This window comes from Gorilla gorilla, chromosome 9 (assembly GCF_029281585.2).
Source record: "Gorilla gorilla gorilla isolate KB3781 chromosome 9, NHGRI_mGorGor1-v2.1_pri, whole genome shotgun sequence".
In the NCBI taxonomy this organism is placed as follows: domain Eukaryota; kingdom Metazoa; phylum Chordata; class Mammalia; order Primates; family Hominidae; genus Gorilla; species Gorilla gorilla.
The window spans coordinates 79,316,249-79,342,155 of NC_073233.2; the positions used below are offsets into that span (position 1 = coordinate 79,316,249).

At 53.9% G+C, this 25,907-nt stretch overlaps 1 protein-coding gene across 5 annotated transcripts in view; it reads left to right on the forward strand.

Moving 5' to 3' along the window:
• NADSYN1 (NAD synthetase 1) overlaps positions 1–25,907 on the forward strand; it is a 69,890-nt gene that overhangs the window by 19,712 nt on the left and 24,271 nt on the right. For all 5 annotated transcript variants that reach the window (XR_008669997.2, XM_055356642.2, XM_063693302.1 and 2 more), the window contains exons 6-19: positions 356–407; positions 1,185–1,273; positions 1,476–1,593; positions 2,302–2,433; positions 6,147–6,221; positions 8,517–8,641; positions 9,118–9,166; positions 9,684–9,786; positions 10,611–10,779; positions 12,074–12,209; positions 13,312–13,418; positions 18,611–18,742; positions 19,603–19,672; positions 25,216–25,344. Coding sequence is in view for 4 of the 5 variants with exons in the window: in XM_055356642.2 (XP_055212617.2) it covers positions 356–407; positions 1,185–1,273; positions 1,476–1,593; positions 2,302–2,433; positions 6,147–6,221; positions 8,517–8,641; positions 9,118–9,166; positions 9,684–9,786; positions 10,611–10,779; positions 12,074–12,209; positions 13,312–13,418; positions 18,611–18,742; positions 19,603–19,672; positions 25,216–25,344 (1,486 nt within the window). In the remaining variant the exon portion in view is untranslated. The remainder of the gene's footprint in view (positions 1–355; positions 408–1,184; positions 1,274–1,475; positions 1,594–2,301; positions 2,434–6,146; positions 6,222–8,516; positions 8,642–9,117; positions 9,167–9,683; positions 9,787–10,610; positions 10,780–12,073; positions 12,210–13,311; positions 13,419–18,610; positions 18,743–19,602; positions 19,673–25,215; positions 25,345–25,907) is intronic.

The window sequence follows — 25,907 nt, forward strand, 5'->3', positions numbered from 1 at the left end:
ACAGCCATCAGGAATTCCACCTGGATTTCTCCATGAGGCAACGTGGCCAGTTCTCAGCAAATCCCCTGTGACACATCTCTCAGTAAAGATGAACATGAGCGTGTGGGGAAACTGAGGCAGCCCGATGCTCGGAGAGCCCAGCCCACCACCATGTCACATAGTCTCCTCAAGCCACCTTCATACTCTTTTCTTTTTACCTGAACGCGATTGTTTATTGCATTGGGGGGAACATTGGCAGTTCCTTTGCCAGTTCGTCAGTTCGGAGGGTTCAGTTTGAGTTTTGTTTAAATGTAGCTGCCATTCCTCATTTGTCCTGAGATGCTCATCCTCAGCTCCTCGGTGTTTTCCTCTCCAGGCACACAGAGGAGTACTTTCTGCCTCGGATGATACAGGACCTGACAAAGCAGGTGCGTCCCTGGGTGTGGAGCCCGTTTTTCAGTCGGTTGTCGCTGTTCTAGGCCAACAGTGGACCGGGTGGGGCAGGAACCCTTTGGGATCCAGGTAAAGGAAGGCATCACAGTGCTCACAGGTCTGAAACAGACAAAGGAGGCAGGTTCCTACAGTGAGGGGGGCTGCATGGCCAGACAGCAGCCAGGGCGGCTCCTCCTTGCCTTGGGGCTGCTTTTCCTCCCTTCCCCCGCTCACACTGGCTTCCTCCTCTTCATTTCCTCCTTGTGGCAGAAGACAGCCTTCTCCACCCCCAGGGGCTATGTTCTGACATTTAAATGTTATCTAGACCGACAGCAAAATGCCCTACTCTCAATTTTGAATTCTAAGGGAAGGCACCCTGGTGTCCCCTCTCAGCCACTGCCTTGTGGCTGGGAGTGGGGGCCTAGCTTCATCAGCACAGGGCAGCAGCTGCTTCAGTGTGATCACAGGACAGGGTCACTTCAGAAGCTGCTGGCCCCAATTGGCAGCCCCATCGATGTCCGTGACATTCTGCCCCTTGGCTGCTCAGAGTACAGGCGTCCCCTTCTTCCACACATAGGCTCCTAAGGGCGCCTCTGCCTGGCACCACCCGGTGTCCCATGCGCAGCCGCAGGGCACCCACCTCTTCGGAATGTGCAAGAGCCCAGAGCCAACTCCAGCTCTTGTGGCTGCAGGATGTCCATGGCCCTAGGTAGTGCGTGGCCCAGACAGGGCATGGCTAGTGAATCTCATGCACTCTTCTCTTCCGACTGCAGGAAACTGTACCCTTCGGAGATGCGGTGCTGGTGACGTGGGACACCTGCATTGGAAGTGAGATCTGTGAGGAGCTCTGGACACCCCACAGGTCAGCCCCATGCCCCTGTGCTGTCTGATCGCCCACCTCATATGGGCCAGCTGGGAGGACCTGGGACTGCAGACGTCCTGGGGCCGTGGCCGTGGCCGTGGCCGTGGGCTGGGAGCTGCCGTGGGAGAGTGCAAGGGGCCGCCAGGGAGGCTGGTTTGGAGGAGTCTGGTGGCCTGTTCTCTTCACCTGCCTCTGCCTGCAGCCCGCACATCGACATGGGCCTGGATGGCGTGGAGATCATCACCAACGCCTCGGGCAGCCACCACGTGCTGCGCAAAGCCAACACCAGGGTGGATCTCGTGACTATGGTCACCAGCAAGGTAGGGGCTGGGCCAGGGAGTGTGCGCCACAGGGCAGACACTGTATCTCAAGAACTCCTGCATCCTCAGTGCCCATCGCAGGGCTGGGCCCACACACAATGGGCGTTCCAGGCTAGTAATTATGGCCTGGACTCAACAAGTGTGCCCTGCTGCCCTCCAGGGCTTCGCCGGCACAGCCCATCTCACCCACGCAGCCACCCTATGAAGCAACCCTGTCACCCTCTCTGCCATGACCAGGAACCGGAACATGCTCCTTTTTCGTTGGCATCATGGTGAGGCGTAGGGAACACCCATACATTTGCTGCTCCTGCTATTGGGCAGTGAGATGTGCGAGGAGCGGTGCTGGTTCATCCTTCACGGGGCAGATGTGGGTCTAGCTGAGCCGCGTTTGAGTCTTGGCTTCGTCACGCAGAGCTTTCTTTGGCTTGTCTGAACCTCATCATGCCTAAGGGAGGTGATGGGGTCTGCCTTGTAGGGTTGTTGTGAAGGAAAAACAAATGTTTTGTGTAGAGCCTGGCACCTAGCAAGGCGGGGCTCACCGCAGCTTCACAGGTCTATGCTTCCCCACACATATGCGTTATCTCTGCGGTGGTGGGACCACTCAGGATGACCTAGCGGGACTCGGCGGAGGTTCCTGTACTTGGGCAGGTGGCAGGTGAGGGTGGTGGACACAGCTGACCACTCCGCTGTGGGGTCCTCCTTTTTCAGAACGGTGGGATTTACTTGCTGGCCAACCAGAAGGGTTGCGACGGGGACCGCCTGTACTATGACGGCTGCGCCATGATCGCCATGAACGGAAGCATCTTTGCTCAAGGATCCCAGTTTTCTCTGGATGATGTGGTAATGAGCGGGCCTGGACATGCCTGGGGGAGGGTTCTCTGTGCAGAGGCCGAGCTCCTGGCTCTCCTCTGTAAGCCGGGTGCTTAGTGAGGGCCCCTGTGGAGAAGCCCCCCGGGGTCCCGCCTGCTCTGATGGCCTCAAATTTACCTGGTTGGTGAGGGGGGACCTCCCGCCCTCAGGTCTGGGGACAGCTGAACCCCGACACACGGCACATAGTAGTGGACAGATGAGGTTGAGGGCAGCTTACGAGTCCTGCGTTCCCACAGTGCGGGAGGAGGGCTCCGTGCCACGCAGGGCCAGGTGGGAGTGTGCTCAGGAACAGAGGGGACGGCCCCCGCTGTGGGAGGTGGGCTCTGTGGTGACGAGAGGATGGGTGCCGCCTGGCCCCTGCGGGAGGGTGTTGTTGGTTTGTTTGAATTCCAAGGGCTGGCAGGGAACCAAAGCCGCTCCTTTGAAATGAGCAGGCTCCATGGCACCTGAGACAGGTCCAGGGATCCCATGTATGGTGAGGCCGTTCAAGGCCCTGTCTGTCTTCCTTGGGTGTTGAGGCCACATATACTCATCTGAGGCCTTATGCCACACTGCCCCTGAGTCCTGGGAAGCAGAAGTGGAGACCCCAGGACACTCTGGTCAGGGAGGCTTTGTTCTGTGGGGATCTCTGAGCACACAGTGGCCAGCTGCGTGAGGGAGGGCCCCGGGGGAGCTGTGAGTTACAGGTCAGAAGCGCCATTGCTATCCCGAAGCGACACAGATATGTGGGTGCTCCGAGGAAGGAGATGACAGAGAACAAAGCTAAGAACGCTGCTTGGCACATTCCTCATCAGCAACCGAGCTGCCGCTTGGAATGGGGTTCAGGACCTTGTTGGGCCCCAGATTCCTTTGGGAAGCTGATGAAAGCTCTGCACGTTCTGTGGCTAAAGACGCGCATTAGCACAGGGCAAGGCTTCCCAGGTAATCGTTATCGCCATGGACGCAAACTTCCTCCACAGAGAAGGGACCACAGATGGAAAGTCCTTGGGGAGGTTTGGGCCACTCTCCCTTTTGGTTGTTTGTTTGTTTGTTTTTGAGACGGAGTCTTGCTCTGTCGCCCAGGCTGGAGTGCAGTGGCACAATCTTGGCTCGCTGCAACCTCCGCCCCGTGTTAAAGCAATTCTGCCTCAGCCTCCCGAGTAGCTGGGACTACAGACGCATGCTGCCATGCCCAGCTAATTTTTTGTATTTACTTAGTAGAGACAGGGTTTCACTGTGTTGCCCAGGCTGGTCGCAAACTCCTGAGCTCAGGCAATCCACGCACTTCAGCCTCCCAAAGTGCTGGGATTACAGGTGTGAGCCACCGCACCCGGCCTCTCTTTCTGTTTTTGAAGCAAACAAGAAAAAATGGGCTGTTATTGCCACAAATGGAAATAAATCCCAAGTGCACAAATACAACAAAAAGTAACTTTTAGTTCTGCCCCAAGCCGGCGTGGGTGGGAGCGTCTCCACTCTCGGGCTCAGACCACGCGCGGGTCCACAGCACTCCCTCCCACACACAGCGTTGCCTGACTCATCTTTGGACCCGACGGCCTTCCACTCTGCTCTTGTTGGGGACGGGCATTAAAGCGGCGGATTCACTGAGGCAGGCGGTAGCACCGGAGGCGAGTTCTGCAGCTGGCTTTGCAGGAGCAGGGCGAGCTTGTGTCCTGGCGTCGCCGACTCTGCGAGGCTGTCTGAGCAGTTCATTGCTTTGCTCCCGCTGCGTTCCCATCCTCATGATTCTGTCTGGTGCTTTCTGCACAGCATAGGTGTGGTCAGCACGGAGGCGGTTACAAAACCAAACCAGTTTCATAGTGGACCGAGTGAACTTCACCCTGAACAAGAATTCCACGGTCTTTTCAGGGGTTTCTTGCACAGGGGGCAGGCAAGGGTGTGGCCGTCTCGACTCCAGGCCCTGCTTTCCACATGACAGCGTCCCCAGAGGCCTCCTTGCGCTTCATCGTTAACCGCGACAGAGCTGGAAGGGCTTTGAAGAGAAGGATTAGGTTCCTGATGATGGGAAGTGTGGTCCTCTCCCCGTTCCCCACGTCAGAGCCACAGGCACGTTGGTGGTCATGCTGATTGGCAGGTGTGTTGGCAATCAATCACCTGCCCCAGGACCCCCGCAGGTTCCCAGCCCCACATCAAGCCACCAAATCGGAGTCCTCGGGGGTCTGTATATTTAGTGAGCACCAGGCGGTTGTTTCGTGCATTAGAATCCGGGAGCCGTTGCCTTACACGTCTCTAGAGTTCATGATGTTGCCTGAGAGCTCCGTCGTAGGCTGCGGCCACAGGCCTGCTGTATTCAGAGTGGCCGCACTGTCCTCAGGCTCGGGCCACTGCCCTCCACCAGGTCCTCCGTGGTGCACCTGAAATGGTCAACAGAAGTCTTGTGACACGTGGAATCATTTCAGAGTCACCCCTTCTGCCTCCTGCTCAAGCAACAGACCTGCTGATCACCCCCGTCGGGCCCGCGTTTCTCAGGGTCTTCCTAATCCCCTGGGCTTTCCGGCTTGTCGTGTGCCTGGAGTCAGGCCGCCGTGCGGCAGGCTGTTAACCTAGCCTTGGGGAGAGTGGGATGGAGCCACCTTCTCATGGAACGATCCTCGCCTTCCCTCATCTCCATTGTTTTATGGCTTCACACGGACCGTGGCTTTCTGCATGGAGGCTTGGTGGCCAGGGTGCCGTCACTTTGGGAAGCAGCCAGAGAACCACAGGATGCGTGAATCGGTCTCCTTGTCTTCATGGGCATCTCCGGCCAGGTATGGCCCCCTGTTACAGCGGTAGGAGCAAGGGGCACGCAAGGTGGCCACGGCCATCCTGTGAACCGCCGCAGTGGTGCAGGTGCTGTTCCCGCTGTCCCACACTCGTGTTTAGCAAGGCAACACTCAGGAACACAATTTGGTAAAGATATTTTTTCATGAAGGAATAACCCCTATGAGTTAAAACCTCATTTCTGCATATACCGCAATTGGCAGAACCCCTACCATAGCCGGGTTCAAAGGCAGGGCAGTATCACCTCCTGTGACACAGGCAGCACGTCCAGGCCAGGACCCTGGTGTGGATGCCGGGGCTGCGGCTCCGCCTCTGCCCTCCCCCAGCTCCATCCTCCTTTGTGTTGGCCTCAGTCTCAGGTTGCTTCTCCAGCTTCGCCCTCCTCTGTGTTGGCCTGTCTCAGATTGCCTCTCCTCGTGGGCATGGGATGTTTGCAGCAGCTCCAGCCATCCCATCTTCACACTGCCACATGCAGAGGCAGCAAAGTGGCCCTGGCTCCTTGCGTGTCTTTTTGATGAGAGGGGTGTTCCCAGAAGTCGCTGGCAGAGGCTTACTGACATTGGGGTGTCTTACTGACAGGGGTGTGTCTTACTGACATGGGGGTGTCTTACTGACAGGGGTGTGTCTTACTGACAGGGGTGTGTCTTACTGATGGGGTGTGTCTTACTGACAGGGTGGTGTCTTGTGCTGTGATTAGTGGGTCACTGGCAAGTGTCTGAATGAAGTGGAGGTTCCGGTGGCAACAGTGAAGGGGAAGGGCTATGGGTCCGCCTCAATGTCATCTGCCCCATCCCTGGGCCCCCAGGAATCCAGGGTCTCAGCCCCTGCTTTAGAAGGTGTGACAACACCTTTGACAGTGGCCAAATTACACGTGGGAGTGGAACAAATGGGAAATCATGGGTTCTCTTTGAAATTTCCTTCCCCAGGAAGTCCTGACGGCCACGCTGGATCTGGAGGACGTCCGGAGCTACAGGGCGGAGATTTCATCTCGAAACCTGGCGGTGAGTGCTCCAGTAGACACCTGTGTGGGATGCTCATCAAAGACATGGAAAGTGGCCCCATTCGTGCGGGCCTGGTGGAGGCCGTGAGGGTGCAGTGCCTGAAAAGTCTGACAGGGAAGTTCCGGACTTCCCAAGCGTGGAAAGGGGCTGGTGCCGCAGACAGAACCTGCTTCCATCTGTTCCCCGTCATCCTCTGCTTGGGCCAGGCCCTGAGCTGGGGTGAGCTGGGGACAGGCAGGCAGAGAGGCTGACGAGACAGTCAGCGTGCTAGGGGCTGCCACACAAGGAAGACCCAAGCAGCCTTGGAGCCCAGGAAGGCCTCAAGGTGGGGGGTGGCAAGCGTGGTAGGAACAGGCACACAGTGTGCAGCCGAGGCTGGTCCCCACTTCGGCAGTTGGAGGCAGCAAGGTCCAAGGCACAAGTGAGCCTGTGTCTGAGACCCTGGGATGCAAGTAACGCCCCTCCTGCAGCCCGAGGTCCTGCTGCTGGTAACCTGGAGCTCTGCGTTTCTGCAGGACATCGTCACAAATAGGATGTCCAACTGAGCAGCTGTCATGAGACAGTGATTTTTGCAAACATTGAAGAAGTGTGATGCTCATAACAGAGCGGACTCTTCTGCTGTTGATTGATTGAGACAGGGTCTCGTTCCGTTGCCCAGGCTTGAGTGCAGTGGTACCATCACAGCTCACCGCAGCCTGGACCTCTGGGGCTCAAGTGATCCTCCCACCTCAGCCTCCTGAGTAGCTGAGACAACAGACACATGCCACCATGCCCAACTAATTTTTAATTTTTTTTAATTTTTTTTTTTTTTTGTAGAGACAGAGTCTCACTATGTTGCCTAGGATGGTCTTGAACTCCTGGGCTAAAGCAATCCTCTTGCCTCGGCCTCCCAAAGTGTTGGAATTACAGGCGTGAACTACCGTGCCCAGCCTTTTTTTCATAGCAGTTTTATTAAGTTGTATTTGCCATACCACCCAATGTATCCATTTACGCACCTGATTCAGTGGTTTTTCATGTACTCATGGAGTTATGCAGCCACAATCTTAGTGCATTTTCATTACCCCAAAAAGAAACTGTACCCATTATGCACCCCGTTCCCCTCCTCCGGTCCTGGCAACCACGAATCTACTGTCTGTCTTCATGGATTTGCCTATTCTCGACGTTTCATTGGGATGAAATCACACAGTATATGGCTTCCCACACTTTACTGTGCTGTTGTCAAGGTTTATCTATGTGTCGGGTGCAGCCACCCCTTGGTATCCACAGGGATTGGACCCAGGAGCCTGCACCGATCCCCTGCAGGGATGCCTGTGTCCCACAGTGCCCCCTGCAAAGCTCACTGATATGAAGAGTCGGCCCTCTGTATCCATGGGCTTCAGATCCTGTGATTACTGTATCTTCTATCTGTGTGCAGTTGAATCTGTGGGTGTAGAACCCACAGATACAGGGAGTGGCTGTAGCTCATCCCTTTGTATGGTCAGAGAGTGTTCCGTAGCGGGGATGGACACGTGTTCATTCACTCTTCCACTGATGGGCATCGGGAATGTTTCCACTTTCTGTCTATCATTAACAATTCTGCTACAAACATACATGTACTTCTGTTGGAGGGGACACATGTTTTCATTTCTCTTGGGTGTGTCTGTCCAGGAGTGGAATTGGCTGGGTCTTATGGTAACTCTGTTAACTGTTTTTTGCTTTTTGGTTTTTTGTTTGTTTGTTTTTTGAGACGGAGTTTCACCCTTGCTGTGAACTACCATAGGCTGGAGTACAATGGCACAATCCCAGCTCACCGCAACCTCTGCCTCGTAGATTCAAGCGAGTCTCCGGTCTCAGCCTCCCGAGTAGCTGGGATTACAGGTGCCCACCACCATGTTCGGCTAATTTTTGTAATTTTAGTAGAGACAGGGTTTCATCATATTGGTCTGGCTGGTCTCGAACTCCTGACCTCAGGTGATCCACCTGCCTCAGCCTCCCAAAGTGCTGGGATTACAGGTGTGAGCCACCGTGCCTGGCTCTGTTTAGCCTTTGAGGAGCTGCCAGAGCGTTTGCCACACGGCTGCACCATGGTAGTTTCCAGGCAGCCAGGTTTGAGAATCCCAGTTTCTCACCCCTCACCAGCACCTGTTGCCGTTGGTCATTTTGCTTCTCGCCATCCTCGTGGGAGTGAGGGTGGCCTCACTGTGGTTTTGACATGCATTTCTGTGGCTGATGGAGTCCTGCTTGTCTGTCGGTCCTGGGGACCCAGAGGGTTTCCGTGAAGCTAGGAGTTATTCTGTCTTGAATCTCCATTGCCAGGCCAGCAGGGCGAGCCCCTACCCCAGAGTGAAGGTGGACTTTGCCCTCTCGTGCCACGAGGACTTGCTGGCACCCATCTCTGAGCCCATCGAGTGGAAATACCACAGCCCTGAGGAGGAGATAAGGTGTGTGGCCCCTGACCCCTGGGAGGGACCTGGCGTCTGTGTGGCCACGCCCCTGGGGCGGGGACTCCTGGAGGTCACGCAGTGGGTTTTCAGAACCTGCCTGGGTGGGGACTTGCAGAAGGTAACTGTGCCTCCCCTGGGTTGAGGGCGTGGATGCTAGAGCCAGACCCCCTGGGTGTGACCCCCAGCCCTGCTGCTTCCCCGTGCTGTGACCTTGGGCCCCAAGGTGCTGTCCGTCCATTCTGTGGTTCAGTGTCCCCATTTTAAAATGAGGACGATGATAATACCCACGTCCTGGGGCTGTCTTCAGAATCACATGCGTCCCTTCTCATGAGGTGCCTAAAGCAGAGACGGGCGTCCTGAGAGCCCAGCGTTGACTCTGGCACTGCAGCCTCCTGGGGCCTTCTTGGGTGGGTTGTCGGGTGTTGTGGGCAGGGGCCGCCACCTCCGGGCTCCATGTTCTGATTGCCCTGCAGCCTTGGACCTGCCTGCTGGCTCTGGGATTTTTTAAGACGAAGTCAACAGGTAAGACTTCCAGTTTCTAGTGAGCCCACTTTGCTTGTTCTGCTGGTTGGTCTGGTTTTATTCTGGGGCAGGGTAGGGATTTTTTTTTTTTTTTTAGTGCAAACAACAAAAAGCATTTCATCACTCTGCCTCCGTGGGGAGCTTAGTCTGTGCTAGCCAGAGGCAAGGTGGGCACAGTGGCTGGTGGGTCAGCTCCACCTTTGGAGGCTCAGCGGAACCCAGCCCATCAGCATTCAGGGTCACGCTCACCATCTTGCCAGCATTGTAATCATGCGTATCTGTAGTTCGTCGGTGGAGTCAGCCTCTGACACGCCCCGCAGTGAAGTGTCTTTTTTCCCTCTGAAAAATCCATTCATCCTGCCACGTGCGGGTATTTGTCCTGACCCCATGGAAAGTGCTGACACCCACGTGCATTTCTGTGGACGCCTCCTTGAGGTCTATGGGTGGAGCTTGGCTGATCCATGGGCATGCTGCTTCTCCGAGGCTCTGCTCACGCTGTCTGATTGGTCCATTCCAGGCAGGGTTTTTGCTGCCCTTGAGTGGCGGGGTGGACAGCGCAGCCACCGCCTGCCTCATCTACTCCATGTGCTGCCAGGTCTGCGAGGCCGTGAGGAGCGGAAGTAGGTGACATCTGTTGGCTTGAGGGAGGCTCCAGGGTCCAGCCCTTGGGCTGCCTGAGTTGGGGGCCTAGGAGGGGGCAGAGGAAACACCCGTGCCATGGACATCGGGGTGAAGGGGGCTTTGTGGCCACGCACAAATGTCACAGCGTCACATCCCAGTCCTGCAGCTAAGGCAGCAAGGCCATCAGTAGCTTCCTGGGGCTTTGGGCCCATATGGCTGAGTCTCCAGAGCTGTACCTGCCTGCTCTGTGCATGGTGTGGCCTGGTGGGGAGAACACAGGCGTCGGAGGTTCACATCCTCCCCCGTGTGATATGGTATCAGACATCACCTTAGCATATGCAGCAGAACAGCGGTGATGATGCCCGATGGATGGGGCTGTGGGCCATAGCCTGGGCTGGCGCTGCACAGGCACCTGGGGGTGTAGACCGGGGCGCAGCCATACGGGCACCTGGGGGCTGTAGACCGGGGTGCAGCCGCACAGGCACCTGGGGGTGTAGACCGGGGTGGAGCCGCATGGGCGCCTGGGGGCCGTAGACTGGGGTGCAGCTGCATGGGCACCTGGGGGTGTAGACCAGGGTGGAGTCGCACGGGCACCTGGGGGTGTAGACCGGGGTGGAGCCGCATGGGCGCCTGGGGGCCGTAGACTGGGGTGCAGCTGCATGGGCACCTGGGGGTGTAGACCGGGGTGGAGTCGCACGGGCACCTGGGGGTGTAGACCGGGGTGGAGCCGCACAGGCACCTGGGGGTGTAGACCGGGGTGGAACTATGTAAACACCCCACACACTCAGGTGACTTCCACCCATTCTGTCCTGGTGGTTTTCAGATGAGGAAGTGCTGGCTGATGTCCGCACCATCGTGAACCAGATCAGCTACACTCCCCAGGATCCCCGAGACCTCTGTGGACGCATACTGACCACCTGCTACATGGCCAGCAAGAACTCCTCCCAGGAGACGTGCACCCGGGCCAGAGAGTTGGCCCAGCAGATTGGAAGGTAGAGTTGGTCCCTGGTGTTGGGCATGGCAGGTGGCTGACAGAGCTCAGAGTCGCTGGAAGCTCCACTTGTGAGTGCATTGGTGACTGGCTTCATTCATTCCGCATCGTGTCATCCACTATGTGGATAAACGTGTAAGTGCTCCGTCCCTTTTTGTGGGTGAATAATATTCCACTGTACGGATAGACCAGTTTGTTTCTCCTGTCATCAGCAATTGCTTAAATGTGCACCTAGGAGCTTATCAGGGCTCCACTTTCTCTTGGTTTGAGCCAGATTTCAGGGAAGCTATGTATGAGTCCTCCCTATCTGACCCACCCCAGTCTCAGATGGCGCCTGCAATTTCCGCCCTTCTGTCCCCTCACTCCTGGCATTCCCAGTGCAGGCTGCAGGTCATATGTGCTCACCAGGGTGTGCAGCAGGTCCTGGGAGTTGGCTGCAGGCTGGCTCCTACCCCTCCTCCTTTCTCTTCCCCCGCCCTCACTGCCTCTTCCACGGGCAGTTCTCTATGTGAGGACAGTGGAAGGAGGGCACCTTTCCGGAGAAGAAAGACTGGGTTCTATCTAGAATATTCCATCCATAATGGCTCCTAGGAGAAAATGAGCAGCTCCCCATCCTGTTTGTTGAGCTCAGCTAAAAGCTGTCCCCATGCCCTCCAGTGATTCTCCTCCTAGATATGTACTCAGAGGAATCAGAAACAGGGACCCGAACAGATTCTTGTTCAGGAAAGTCCATAGCAGCACCATTCACAGAAGCCAAGAGGTAGGGACAACCCAAGGTCCATCTCAGATGAACGGAGGAAGAAACTGTGGTCCATTCACACGGTGGAATATTAGTCACCCACGAAGAGGAGTGGAGCACGATCACATGACACAGTGAGGAGAAACCTTGAAGACGTGGTGCGGATGAAGGGAGTGGAGCCAGCCACACCAGGCCACATGGTGTTTGATTCCATTTCCATTCCATTTCCATGCAATGTCCAGAACAGGCCACGGCATAGACAGAGAGGGTGACTGTCACTCTCTGCATCTGTCACTGTCACAGCTGTCAGAGCTGGAGGAGGAGGGAGTGGGGACAGACTGCCAGTGGGATGGGGTTTCCTTCTCTGGTGATGGGAAGTTCTGAGCTAGATGGTGGTGATGGCTGCGCAAAACTGTGGATTGCTAAACACCACAAATCATACGCTTTAAATGGGTTACAATGGTCAGTTTTAGGTCATCAGGGCTTCACCGCACATGCGCACACACATGCACACACGTGCACACGCTGCCTTCAACGCCTACACTTCTCCTTCCAGCCACCACATCAGTCTCAACATCGATCCAGCCGTGAAGGCCGTCATGGGCATCTTCAGCCTGGTGACGGGGAAGAGCCCTCTGTTTGCAGCTCATGGAGGAAGCAGCAGGGAAAACCTGGTGCTGCAAAATGTGCAGGTGCCCCCGCCTGGGCCGGCGCCCCCTGGGGGTGGGGGTGCAGGGAGCACTGGGACAATCACTACAGGATGTGGAGGTGCCCCCACCTGGGCCATCGTCTCCATGAAGCTCATGGCACCGGTTACCTAGGGACAGCCAGTGCTGGGGTCACAGCCTGTATGCCTCACTGAAGACGTCGGTCATGCAGCCTTGTTAACAAGGAGGGGGTCTGTGTGTGTGTGTTGGTGCATGAGCATGTGATGTGTAAGAGCAAGAGCGGGGGTGTAAGGATGTGCGTGCTCAAGTGTGTGCATGAGCCTGAGTGCAAGAGCAAGAGGGTGTGTCTGAGCCTGAGTGTGAGCCTGAGCGTGAGAGGTTACATGAGTGTATGAGAGTACAAGTGTGTGAATGTATGCACAAGTGTGGGTGTGCTTGTGAGTGCTTGTGCAAAAGCAAGTGTGAGTGTGTGGATGTGCGAGTGTGCACAAACGTGAGTGCACAGTTGTGTGCATGAGTGCGTCTGCATGAGTGAGTGCACGAGCATGCCTGTGAGCATGTGGGTGGGTGGGTGTGCATGAGTGTGAGAGTGCACATGACTGTGTGTGAGTGTGTGTCTCTTTAATCCTCAGGGAACAGCCCAGACGCTGTCTGCCTCCTGAGCTACTGCACTTGACTGACTGCTCTGTGATGGGTGGAGGAAAAGAGAGGCGGGGGGCTCCAGCTGCTGGGATCTGCCCTGTCTCTCTCTGTCCCCTTTCTGCTGTGCCTGGGTGGCCTCTCCCCTCCTGCCAGTGGTAAAGGGATGGAAATGCAGTTGCCAAGCTTTCTCCCAGGGACCCCACGGCTCAGTCCTGCCACCAGTGCTCCCTCTGCCCTCCCGGGCTCCGGGTGCTCCCATCTTTGAAGGCAAGGCACCACTGAGCTTGTGTGAGCCCTGTGGAGGTGGGACCACCCCAAGAGGAAGGCCTCGGGACACTGTGGGACTCTGAGACTCTGATGTTCCCAGAATGCTAGAGAGCTCCTAAGCTATTTTAATTTTCTTGTTTTCAAGAGTTTGTGGGTGTGCGTCTCCCCCGTGTTCCTTTGCAAGGGAACCCGTTATTTCCTCTGTTGTGTTTTCCAGGCTCGAATACGGATGGTCCTTGCCTATCTGTTTGCTCAGTTGAGCCTCTGGTCTCGGGGCGTCCACGGTGGGCTCCTCGTGCTGGGATCCGCCAACGTGGATGAGAGGTGAGTGTGGCCCACTGGCACGTGGTGGTGGGCCCCTGAACCTCTCAGGTCTCTGAAGGTGACACACTGTGAGATTCTATCATCCTGTGCCTTTCATGGCGGGTTTGGTGCCTGGAACGACATCATTCCTCTAGAATTTCACCCAACCCGAGTGGCAGAGCGGATGAGCATCGCCTTCCTGCAGGTGGCTCTGGGCGCTCACCACTTTCATCAGCCTTGTGGTTCTTCATCTCTACTGCGCCTCAAATTCATCTTCCCACCGCCCTCTGCCATGGTCAGGCTCCCCTCTTTCTTCTAGGCTGTTCCACTGTGTCTTAAGTCATTCCTTTGCAGCTAGTTTTTACCTCCAAACCAGAGTTCATTTTTTATGTGGACTGAAAATACTCCCCTTCTCATATTGCTTCCTTGTTCAACAAAACTCAGAGCCTCCCTGTTGTTTTCTGGATAAAATTCAAGCTGCCCCTCAAGTCCAGCAGTGGAGGCTGCTAGAAATTCTTTTCCAGCCTTGGTTTCCCCACTTCCCTTAGGTGAGCCTCTATCCCTCTCAGCTCGTCTGTGCTGTTCTTAGTTGCTCCTTAGGAGCTGAGGGATTTCAAAAACTATTTGTGATTTATTCATTTGTTTGTCTATGCATCCATCTATCCATCCATCAGTTGGGCCATCCATCTATCCACCCATCCATCCATCTGTCCATTCATCTATCCATCTATGTATCCACCCATCCATATACCCACTCACCTGTCCATTCATCCACCCATCTGTCTGTCCATCCATTCATCCATCCATCCACCCACCCACTCATCTGTCTGTCCATCCACCCACCCACTCACCCACTCATCTATCCATTCATTCACCCATCTGTCTATGCATTCATCCATCCATCCATCTACCCACACATCCCTCCACCCACCTGTCCATCCATGCATTCATCCACCCACCCACCTATCCATTTATCCACCAATGTGTCTGTCCATCCACCCATCTGTCCATCTATCCACTCATCTATCCATGTATTGATTCACCATTTCATCTGTCCACCCAACCCATCCATCCACCCATCTGTCCCTTTGTCCATCCATCCACCCATCTGTCCACATTTCCTCCCTTCCATCCATCTATCCCTCCCTTTTTTCTATGGCGTGAGTGTCTTTTTCTTTTTTTTTTTTTTGAGACGGAGTCTCGCTTTGTCACCCAGGCTGGAGTGCAGTGGCGCGATCTCGGCTCACTGCAAGCTCCGCCTCCCGGGTTCACGCCATTCTCCTGCCTCAGCCTCCCGAGTAGCTGGGACTACAGGCGCCCATCACCACGCCTGGCTAATTTTTTTGTATTTTTAATAGAGACGGTGTTTCACCGTGTTAGCCAGGATGGTCTCCATCTCCTGACCTCGTGATCCGCCCACCTTGGCCTCCCAAAGAGTGTGAGTGTCTTAATCACTCTGCATCCTTGCCTGTCTGCAGATGTGTTCTCTTTTAAAACTGATTTTTTACTGTTAAGTCCTATTTTATTTTTCTAATTACAGAAATTTGAAATTAACACCTGATACTACGTAAAAATTCTCATCCTCCTCATGCATATTTTGACCATTGCTTTTCTGGTGCCTCTGGTGCCTTTGTAAGGGACTGATTTTTCAGGAGGGGTGTGACGGCTGGTGTATATTCTCAGCTCTGGTGTAGTTGAGGAGATTGATGTTTGCTTTGGCTCTGCATTGCTTTTGTAGATGAGGAAGAATTTGATCTGTTATAAAATTGTGTTGTAAGAGTTCCCCCTCACAACTCTTGTCCATCATTTTCTAGTATTTAAAATGTTAACAAAGAAACAAGTATTTTTTTCCAGGGTGGGATTGGGTTCTGGGAGCTGGAAGGTCTCTAGATGCCATTTAGAAAATAAACAAACGGGTTGGGCACAGTGGCTCACGTCTGTAATCCCAGCACTTTGGGAGGCCGAGGCAGGCAGATCACAAGGTCAGGAGATCGAGACCATCCTGGCTAACACGGTGAAACGCTGTCTCTACTAAAAATACAAAAAATTAGCCGGGCGTGGTGGCAGGCGCCTGTAGTCCCAGCTACTTGGGAGGCTGAGGCAGGAGAATTGCGTGAACCCAGGAGGCGGAGCTGGCAGTGAGCCGAGTTCGCGCCACTGCACTCCAGCCTGGGCGACAGAGCAAGACTCCGTCTCAAAAAAAAAAAAAAAAAGAAAAGAAAAGAAAAGAAAAGAAGCAAACGTAAATGTAATCCCTCAGCTGCCCCTTTCTCACTGCGGGACAGAAGGCTCTGTGGCTGCAGACACCACCCTCATGATGTAGTACTGAAGCCCTTCTCTCTGTTTCCCATGCTGCATCTCCCTCTGCCGCCTTCTTCTCACGGGTCACAGCCAGTCCTTCTCTTCTTCTGTGTTCTGGCAAGAATCTCAAATGTGTAGTGTTGATTTTTTTAAATTTCCCTGTAATTCTGTTGTTGAATTGCTTCTGATTCTAGTTCAGTCGCATCCCTGTCTGCTCATCAGGGGCCTGTTGGACACCTGTCCTCCCTCAGGCTTTCTTCCCGGTGGTGTGAATGAGTCAGAAACAATTCCTGTTCTCCGCAAGTGGGAGGAGACAGTGATAGCCCAGCAGATAACATGTGTATTGTAGGAAACGTCCGCAGAGAGAGCTCAAGGAGGGGAAGGGAGAGCTGGGAGTTTGTAAGCAGCTTGCCCAGGGAGGGCTCTACTGAGAAGTGGGTTTCATAAAGGCCTGCGGGAGGCGAGGGTGGGTGGAGAAGAGCCCGTGAAGCCCTGAGTCATGACGCCCCCAGGACTGAGAGCCCATCATTGTCTCCCTGAAAGGCCTGGTCTTGAGTGGGGACTGGAAGACCTGCAGAGCTGTTTTGGAAAGTGTGCGGTGTGTGGGGCAGAGGGAGGTGTGAGACGTCAGAGACAGCTGTTTCCAGAAATTTCACTTTGAAGGGGAGGGGAGGCGCAGGATAGGCGCTGCAGAGATCACTGGGAACAGGAAAAGGAGTTTGCTTTATTATTAGAGACAGGGTCTTGCTCTGTCACCCAGGCTGGAGTGCAGTGGCACCGTCACGGCTCACTGCAGCCTTGACCTCCTGGGCTCAAACAATCCTCCCACCTTAGCCTCCCAAGTAGCTGGGACTGTAGGCACGCACCACCATGCCTAATTTTTTTTGTTTCCGCTCTGTTGCCCAGACTGGTCTCCATTTGTTTTCTTGCCTTAAGATACTGTCAAGAAAAGACCAGTAGAGAGGGAGTGGACTTGCTGGTGCGGGACAGTGGGGATGTTGCTGGTGAGGAGATGAGAGCAGGTGACCAGGCAGGAGGGTGGCTTTGCTGGGGGCCTGGCCAGTGCGCCCACAGCAGCAGGAGGGGTGGGTTCAGAGGCAGGCCCAGGAGAAGGTTCCAGAGAGAGCAGGAGGGGAGGGGAGAGTGAAGCCAGCCCTGCGGGGTTAAGTTGGGGTCAGCATGGGAATGCAGAGCTGAGAGGCTGTGTTGAAGTTAGGCTGCTAACAACATGATTTCAGCTGATGGAAGTGACCAGCCTGGGGGAAAGGTCCATGCAGAGTGCGAGAGGAGGGGACAGCTGCTGGAACTCGGTGGTCCTGTATTGAAATTTATGGCCACACCTGTTGCTGGCTTCAAAGTCTCACCAGTCCGCCAGTTCAGTCTTGATTTCACCAGAAAAAGTCTGCCTCAATTTTCCCCCTATAACCGTGCCTCCCCATCCCCATGGTCCCCACTTCCTGGCTGGAGTTTCCTTCCACCAAGATGAGGCAGCATCCTGGCCCCACGGGTCTGCAGGTTGAGCTGAGCTCTGCACTGCGGGATTTCCCCAGACTGTGCTCTCTGAGTCAGCCCCGGCGGATTTCCCCAGTCCTTGGCAGTTACTGGGGATGGAAGAGAAAAAGTGCTAAGATGGAGACTGTCATCTCCCCTGGCCCGTCTGGCCCGTATCCCAGCTCCTGCTGAAGGAGCCTTGGATGAGACAGGACAGGGAGCGATGGGGTGATTGGGGTAGCCCTCACTGAAGGCAGCACAGGGTCTCACCTGTCCCTCTGTTGGGACCCTGGGGGTCTTACACCCCCTACATTGCACCACAGTGAGGGTCAGGAAGGGTGAGAAGGCACGGAGGTGTGAGTTTGGGAGTGTCAAGAAATGCATCTGGTGGGATAGGCAGGGGCCAGCCTGGAAGGCCTTGCAAGGTCAAGGGCACCATTGAGGGGATTCAGACTGTGGAAGGGCTTGGCCTGGCCTGGTATGGAGGAGATGGGTGGTCAGCCAGGAGTCCCGTGGAGAACCTGGAGGCCTGCACCAGCGTTGGCAGCGGGGTGGGGTGGAGAAGGACGGCTGTAACCCAGGATCACAAAGTTTGTGCCTTCAACAACACACATTTATGGTCCCTCAGTTCTGTAGGACACAGGTCCAGTATGGGTCCCCTGGCTCAAGTGAAGGTGTGGACACAGTGGGTTCCTTCTGGAGGCCCTGGAGAGAATCTGTTTCCCGCCATTTCCAGCCTCTGGAGTCCCGCCTTCTTTGGCTCACAACGCCTCCTCCGTCTTCACCACCAGCGGCCTCGCGTCTCTGCCTTTCCCCTGCAGTCAGGGCTCCCTCGACTCTCACTTTCACCCCCTTCTTTTAAGGACCCCTGTGATTGCATTTCAGGCCCACCCTGCAATCCAGCATCACTCCCACATCTCAAGTCCCCAACTGAGTCCATCTGCAAAGTCCCTTTGGCCCTGCGAGGTGACAGAGTCACAGGTTCTGGGGATTAGGACGTGGGCACCTTAGTGAGGGATGGATTCTTCTGCCGACCACAGGCCTCAGAGTTGACAGGCAGGGGAGGGGCCCGCGGCCGCCCGGGCAGCAGAGTGTCCACGTGTGTCCGGTCCCTGCTCCCTCCCGACACCCCAAGACCTCTGTCCCTCAGCTCTGTTCAGACGACTGCTCCCAGCTCCGTGCTGGTGACCTCTGAAATCTGCCTGCCATCCCCGGCGTCTCCTCTGGTGCACTCAAAGGCCCTCCTGGGTCCTCTGCAGCCTCTGCCACCTTTGCGGGTTGCTCTGGGACTTCTCCGGGATGCTTGAATATGCCACACTTCTGGCTTCAGGGCCCCTGGAAGAAGCGACTCCCTGGCTGGCCAGGGTTGATGGAGTCTGCGGCCCCTTGGGAACCCGCGCTCTTTCTCCCTCTCCCTGCAGTCTCCTGGGCTACCTGACCAAGTACGACTGCTCCAGTGCGGACATCAACCCCATAGGCGGGATCAGCAAGACGGACCTCAGGGCCTTCGTCCAGTTCTGCATCCAGCGCTTCCAGCTTCCTGCCCTGCAGAGGTGAGTGTGCTCACGGGCTGTGGCTCCGCAGCCACGGGGCTCCTCTCCCAGCACGGCCCCAGCCACCCTGGCCCACACTCAGGCTCCTTCGTAGCTCCTGTTGCCTGCTGAATGGTCCTGCCCCTGAGCTGGCACTTGAGGCCTGCGACCAAGCCTCCCTTTCTTCCTGTGGTGCCTCCACAGCCCCCCGCTCCTGCCAGATCACGGAGCTGTGGCCTCCTGCCTCCCCCGCCTGCCCTGCCTCCCTTCCTTGCCTTCCCCATGCCGATGCTTGGCAGGCCGAGGCTCGCCACATCTGAGCAGAGCGCCTGTGCTTTAGCAGTGACTGCAGATGGATCAGTGTCCGGACCTTTCTTCGGCCTTTGCCGAGGTTCCCTGCCACGGGAATGTGTTTTCTTCTTTGCTTATCCTCACTGGAGTGACTGTGCCCCCCAGGGGACATCAGGCAATGTCTGCAGACATGCTTAGTCAGCTTCGCCACACGGGGTGTGCTGGGTGTTAGCAGGTAGAGGCCAGGGGTGCTCCTCAATGTGGCACAGTGCACAGGCCATTGACATTCCCTACAGCAGAGTCCCCTCGACCCAGGTGTGCCCGGTGCCCGGTGGACTGGCCCTGCACTGTGCCTCCATCTCTGCCTCTCCTCCTGGGGTCGTGAGGCCACACCAGTGCCCACACTCCTCAGCCCAGGATGCTCACCCCCGCTGGAAAGCCCAGCACCGCAAGCCTTGGTGACGTCCTACCCACGGTGAACGGAGTGGCCAGGACCAGCGTACTCGGGAAACTTAGTCTGGGGATTCTCTCCCAGAGCTCACACCACCCTCGCAGCTGCACTGACCGACCTCTGTGTGTTTTGGCTGCAGCATCCTGTCGGCGCCGGCCACCGCAGAGCTGGAGCCCTTGGCTGATGGACAGGTGTCCCAGACTGACGAGGTAATGGCGGTGGCTTTGCCACGATGCTTCCTGCCCTCCTCCCCACCTCCTGTGTGGTGGTGCTGGCTCTTCCTACCTCCCTCCTGACCCCAGGAACTGTGCTGCATCGCTGTCACTGGGTCCCTGGCCTGGGTGCCCAGGGCTCAATGTCAGTCACATCCCTGGCCTTTGACACTTCAATTCACTTCCTCATGGTTGGCGCCCCAGAAAGAGGATGACATGGTGGGAGGGGAGGGAGAGCAGATGGCGGGCGGAGGAACGCAAGTTCCTCGCAGGCAGGAGGGGCACCTCTGCTCGTGTTTTAGAGCGATGTAGGAGGAGAATCGCCCTCGACTCCTCCACTGCATGCTGGCCCTTCGTGATGAGGCCCAGGCTGTGGTTGGTAGCTTAGTGGATGCTGGGGGAAGTGGCTGTGGGCTTTTTATGATAAAATCCATGACACTCCAGCCTCTTAGGTCACCAGGACTTGCTGCTATAGTTTCTTCCAAGCGTTTTCTAGTTTTCGTCCTTACGTTTAGGTCTGTGATTTAGTTGAGTTACTTTTGTGTGTGGTATGAGGAAGGGCTTCAGTTTCATTCCTTTGCATGGGAATATCCAGTGGTCCCAGCACCATTTGCTGAAAGGATGATCCTTTCCCCCATTGATGTATCTTGGCACCCTTGTTGTAAATGTAGGATTTATTTCTGGACACTCAATTCTGTTCCATAGATCTTTTCTGTTTTTCCTTATGCTGGTCCCACGCTGTCCTGATTATTATAACTTTGTAGGAAGGATTTTGGGTACTCTGAGCCTCTTGAACATCCATATGAATTTTGAGATCTGCTTGTCAATCTCTGGAGAAAAAAAAGCTTTTGCGTTTTGATGGGGACTGCATGACACTGTAGATCAGTTTGGAGTTTGGGGAGTTTCACCATCTTAATCATAAGAACTCTTCTGATCCATGAACATGGGACATGGAATGTCTTACTTATTTAAGTTGTCTCTAATTTTTTTTTTTTTTTTAGACAATGTGTCACTCTGTTGCCCAGGCTGGAGTTGCAGTGGCACAATCTCAGCTCACTGCAACCTCCACCTCCCTGGCTCAAGTGATTCTCCTACCTCAGCCTCCGGAGTAGCTGGGATTATGGGTGTGCATCACCATGCCTCGCTAAGTTTTTTGTATTTGTAGTAGAGATGGGGTTCTACCATTTTGGCCAGAACATGAGGCCTCGAACTCCTGGCCTCAAGTAACCCGCCCGCCTTGGCCTCCCAAAGTGCTGGAATTACAGGAGTGAGCCACTGCGCCCAGCCTCTAATGTCTTTCAACAGTGTTTTTTCTAGTTCTCAGAATTTAAGGTTGCACTTCTTTTGCCAAATGTATTTCAAAATATTTTATTGTTTTTGATACTCTGGTGAATGGAATTGTTTTATTAATTTCATGTGTAGATTGTTCATTGCTAGTTTATAGAGAAACACAGTTGATTTTTGCATATTGACCATATACCCTGCACCTTGTTGAGCTCATGTATTAGTGCTCAGAGCTTTTTAGTAACAAGATTCCGATTTACAAGGACATGCCATCGCAGCTGGAGAGAATTTCTGCCAGGCCTGATGATCCTAACCCAGGGCAGGCCCAGGCTGATGGATGCGTTTGTGTTCTAGTTTTTAACAAAAAATGTTAAAAAGCAAAATAAAAAAAATCATTTTTTTGCTAGAGAAAAGCTTATAGAATAAGAAAAAATATTTTTATAATTAGATCCGTGACCCTCCAACTTCCTTAGGTCACAAGGATTTGCTCCTATAATTTCTTCCAAGAGTTTTATAGTTTTAGTCCTTATGTTTAGGTCTGTGAGCCAGTTGAGTTAATTTTTGTGTGTGGCAGCTGACAATGTATTTGTGTTTTAAGCTGTTATTATATGAGTCAAACAATTTTTTTTTAATTAAAAAGTTTATAAGGTAAGGCTGAGCATGGTGGCTCACGCCTGTAATCCCAGCACTTTGGGAGGCTGAGGTGGGCAAATCACTGAGGTCAGGAGTTCCAAGACCAGCCTGGCCAACATGGTGAAACCCCGTCTCTACCAAAAAAATACAAACAACAAAACAAACAAAAACAAGAAAAGTTTATAAGGTATAAAAGTTACAATAAGCTAAGGTTAATTTATTATTGAAGGAAGAAAAATATATTTGTATTAATTGACTGTAGCCTGTTTACAGTGCTTGGAAAGCCCACAGTAGCATAGTAGCATCCCAGGCCTTCCCATTCACCCACCCCTCACTCCCTGACTCACCCAGAGCGACTTCCAGTCCTGCAAGCTCCAGTCCTGGGAAGTGCCCTAGGCAGGTGTCCCATCTTTTACCCTTTCTACTGTATTTTTATCGTCCCTTTTCTACACTTAGATACATAAATACTTAGCATTGTGTTAGACTGGCCCAGAGTATTCAGTACAGCAACTTGCTGTGCACGTGTGTAGCCTAGGAGCTCAGGCTGTACCATGGAGCACAGGTGCATAGGAGGCTAGACCATCTGGATGTGTGTAAGTGCCTTGAGGATGTTCACACGGCGCAGTGGCCTGGCTATGTGTTTCTCAGAACGTATCCCTGTCATTAAGTGATGCGCGCCTGTCTTTCTTGATGATCCAAAAATTTCTTTTGTTTTGTTTTGTTTTGTTTCTGAGATGGAGTTTTGCTCTTGTTGCCAAGGCTGCCTGGAGTGCAGTGGTGCGATCTCGGCTCACTGAAACCTCCGCCTCCCGGGTTCAAGCAAGCAATTCTCCTGCCTCAGCCTCCCGAGTAGCTGGGATTTACAGACATGCACCTCCATGCCTGGCTAATTTTGTATTTTTAGTAGAGACGGGGTTTTTCCGTGTTGGTCAGGCTGGTGTCGAACTCCCGACCTCAGGTGATCCACCCACCTCGGCCTCCCAAAGTGCTGGGACTACAGGCGTGAGCCACCGCGTCTGGCCAATCCATTGATTTCTATAAGGTCTGTAAGGTGTCTGTCTTTCATTACTGATTTTAGTTGAGTCTTCACTCTTTTTTCTTGGTCATTTTAGCTAAAGGTTTGTCAATTTTTTTTAATCTTTCCAAGCATAACTTTTTGTTTTGTTGATTTTCTTTCATTGTCTTTCATTAATTTCCCTCTGATCTCTGTCATTTCCTTCCTCGTGCTGGCTTTGGGTTTCATTTGCTCTTCTTTTTCTAGTATCTCAAGGTGGAAAGTTAGGTTATTGATTGGAGATCTTTTTCGTTTTTTAAGGTAGGTGTTTATAGCTACAAATTTCCCCCCTAGCACTGCATTCAGTGCCTCCCACATGTTTTGGTCTGTTGTGTCTTCATTTCATTTATCAAAGTATTTTCTGATTCCCTTGGTGACTTCCTCCTTGATCCATTGATTATTTAGGAGTACGCTCTTTAATTTCCACGTATCCATGAATTTCCAAAATTTCTGTTACTGAATTTTTACTTTTATTCCAATGTGGTGAGAAAGCAACTTTGTATGACTTCAACATTTAAAGTTGTCTGAGGCTTCTCTCGTGGCTCAGCAGATGGTCTGACCTGGGAAGCGTCCCGTGTGCCCTTGGGAGGAAGGTGGGTTCCGCCGCCGCTGGGTGCAGTGCCCTGCAGGCGTGTGCCAGGCCTCCCTGGTTGACAGAGTTGTTCGTATCTTCTGTTTCCTTGTTGATTTTTCATCTTAGTTGTTCTGTCCATTATTGAAAGTGGGGTATTGAAGTCTCCAGCTATTATTGTTGAATTGAAGGAATTAAATGTTACACTGGAAAATGCTCACTTCATGGGAAAGAAACCAGCCAAGCAGCCACTTGTGCGCAACCCGTCAGGTGCTGGGGACCCTGTGGTGAGCAACACAGACGTGGCCACTGCAGTGAAAACACTTAGCGTCCCCTGGAGGGATGGACAAGAAGGCCCAGCGGTGGCTCTGGCCATACTGTCTGATGATGGCCCTGGGGTGTGGTAGGAATGAGAGGGAATGGGAGCAGGTCTTGAACAATGGAAAGGGCCTGGGTTGTATGAGCCTCGGGGTAAAATCGGCTCCTCTGAGCCTGGCTTGAAGCATTTGTTGCCTGGCGCTGTGATAGTGATACCAGCGGCACCCTGTGGCCTCCAACATGGCCCAGATTTCAGTGAGCCCTCGGCCCTCTTCTTCTCTGAGTCCCCCACACTTCAGGGCACGGGCTCAGGAGGACAGCAGACAGGCTGCATCTGCTCCATGAGCCACACCTTCCATGGATGATTTGTGGAGCTACTGTCACTAATGACCCAGTGGCGTAAAACAACAGGAATTGCTTCCCTCACAGTTCCAGAGGCCAGGGTCTGAAATCAAGGTGTTGGCAGAGTCCTGGTCCCTCTGAAGGCTCTAGGGCAGTGGTCCCCAGTCTTCTTGGCACCAGGGACTGGTTTCGTGGAAGACAATGTTTTCCACAAACAGAGGGTTGGAGATGGCTTTGGGTTGAAACTGTTCCACCTCAGATCATCAGGTGGTAGATTCTCATAAGGAGCATGCAACCTAGATGCCTCGCTTGCGCAGTTCACAACAGGGCTCGCGCTCCTATGAGAATCTGTGCCACCGAGGATCTGATGGGAGGCGGAGTTCAGGCGGTGATGCTCACTCGCCCCTCCCCTCACCTCCTGCTCTGGGATCCAGATCCTGACAGGCCAGGGACCAGTACCTATCCATGGCCTGGGGGTTGGTGACCCCTGCTCTAGGGGATCCTTTCTTGCCTCTTGCGTCTTCTGGGGACTCCAGGTGTTCCTTGGCTTGTGGCTGCATCACTCCATCCTTTGCTTCCTTCTTCCTGCGGCTTCCTCCCTTTCTCCACGTGTCCTCCTGGCCCTCGTAAGGGATGTTATTGGATGCAGGGCCCACCCCACATTCAGAGTCATCTCACCTTCAGATTCTTTACTTAATTACATCTGCAAAGACGTTTTATCCTTTTTTCTTTTCTTCTTCTTTTTGTTAGAGACAGGGTCTGGCTCTGTCACCCAGGCTGGAGTGCAGAGCCGCAATCTCGGCTCACTGTAGCCTTGATGTCCCAGGTTCAGGTGATCCTCCCACCTGAGCACCCACAAGTAGCTGGGACTGCAGGTGCACACACCACCACACCCAGCTAGTTTGTTATTTTTTGTAGAGACAAGGTCTTGCCATGTTGCCCAGGCTGGCCTTAAACCCCTGGGTTCAAGCAGTCCTCCCACCTCGGCCTCCCAAAGTGCTGGGATTACAAGTGTGAGCCACTATGCCCAGCCTACACTCTTTTTCCAAATAAAGTCACATCCCCAGGAACTGGGCCTTCAGACATGAGCACTCCTTGGTGAGCCACCGTTCACCCGTTATGGTCCTCCAAACCAAATGCCTGGTTCTTCGTTGCTGTTTTCCAAATGCTACCTCCTTACTGGCTGACTAGCAATGGGGAGTAAAGCCCACCTCTGCTCCTGCCTCTCTGGGAAAGTATCGCCTCCTTGGTCTCTGGTTCCCATCTCCAAAAGAAGCTTTATGCTCTCCCCCTGCTGTGACTTGCTGTCATCGTGGAACGGATTTTTGTTGTGCACAGGAAGATATGGGGATGACATATGCAGAGCTCTCGGTCTATGGGAAACTCAGGAAGGTGGCCAAGATGGGGCCCTACAGCATGTTCTGCAAACTCCTCGGCATGTGGAGACACATCTGCACCCCGAGACAGGTAAAGCCCGTGAGACACATCACAGAGGGAGGCCAGTTAGGTAATGTCCCCTTTGCAGAGGCCGGTTTGACCTGCAGGAACAAGTAGATAACAGTGTGACCCTAACGTAATAAAACTGTATCTCACACAGTAACACTTTTCAGTTATTTTTACCCACTCTGATCTTCTGCTGGCCCAAAGTTAATCTGAGTGAGGCTCACCCACAGCCAGGTAAACACAACATGAAACAAGCCCTCCCTTTTTCTGAGGATAGAATGTAAACTTCAGGGTCTGAATAGTATTGCTTTTCTGCCTGTTGTGAGTCTTGCTGGGGCTGAAGCCCAAAAGCATTGTAGTCCCATGGAACCTCCTGGAAGCCTTGTGAAATAAATCTTCGCAGGATTTATCTTAGATCTCCCAAGGCAGCATGCCACAGCATCAGAGGCAGGGAGACCCCATTTTCACAGCATCAAAGGCAGGGGGACCCCGGTTTCATGGCATCAGAGGCAGGGGGACCCCGGTTTCATAGCATCAGAGGTGGGGGACCCCAGTTTCATAGCATCAGAGGCAGGGGGACCCCAGTT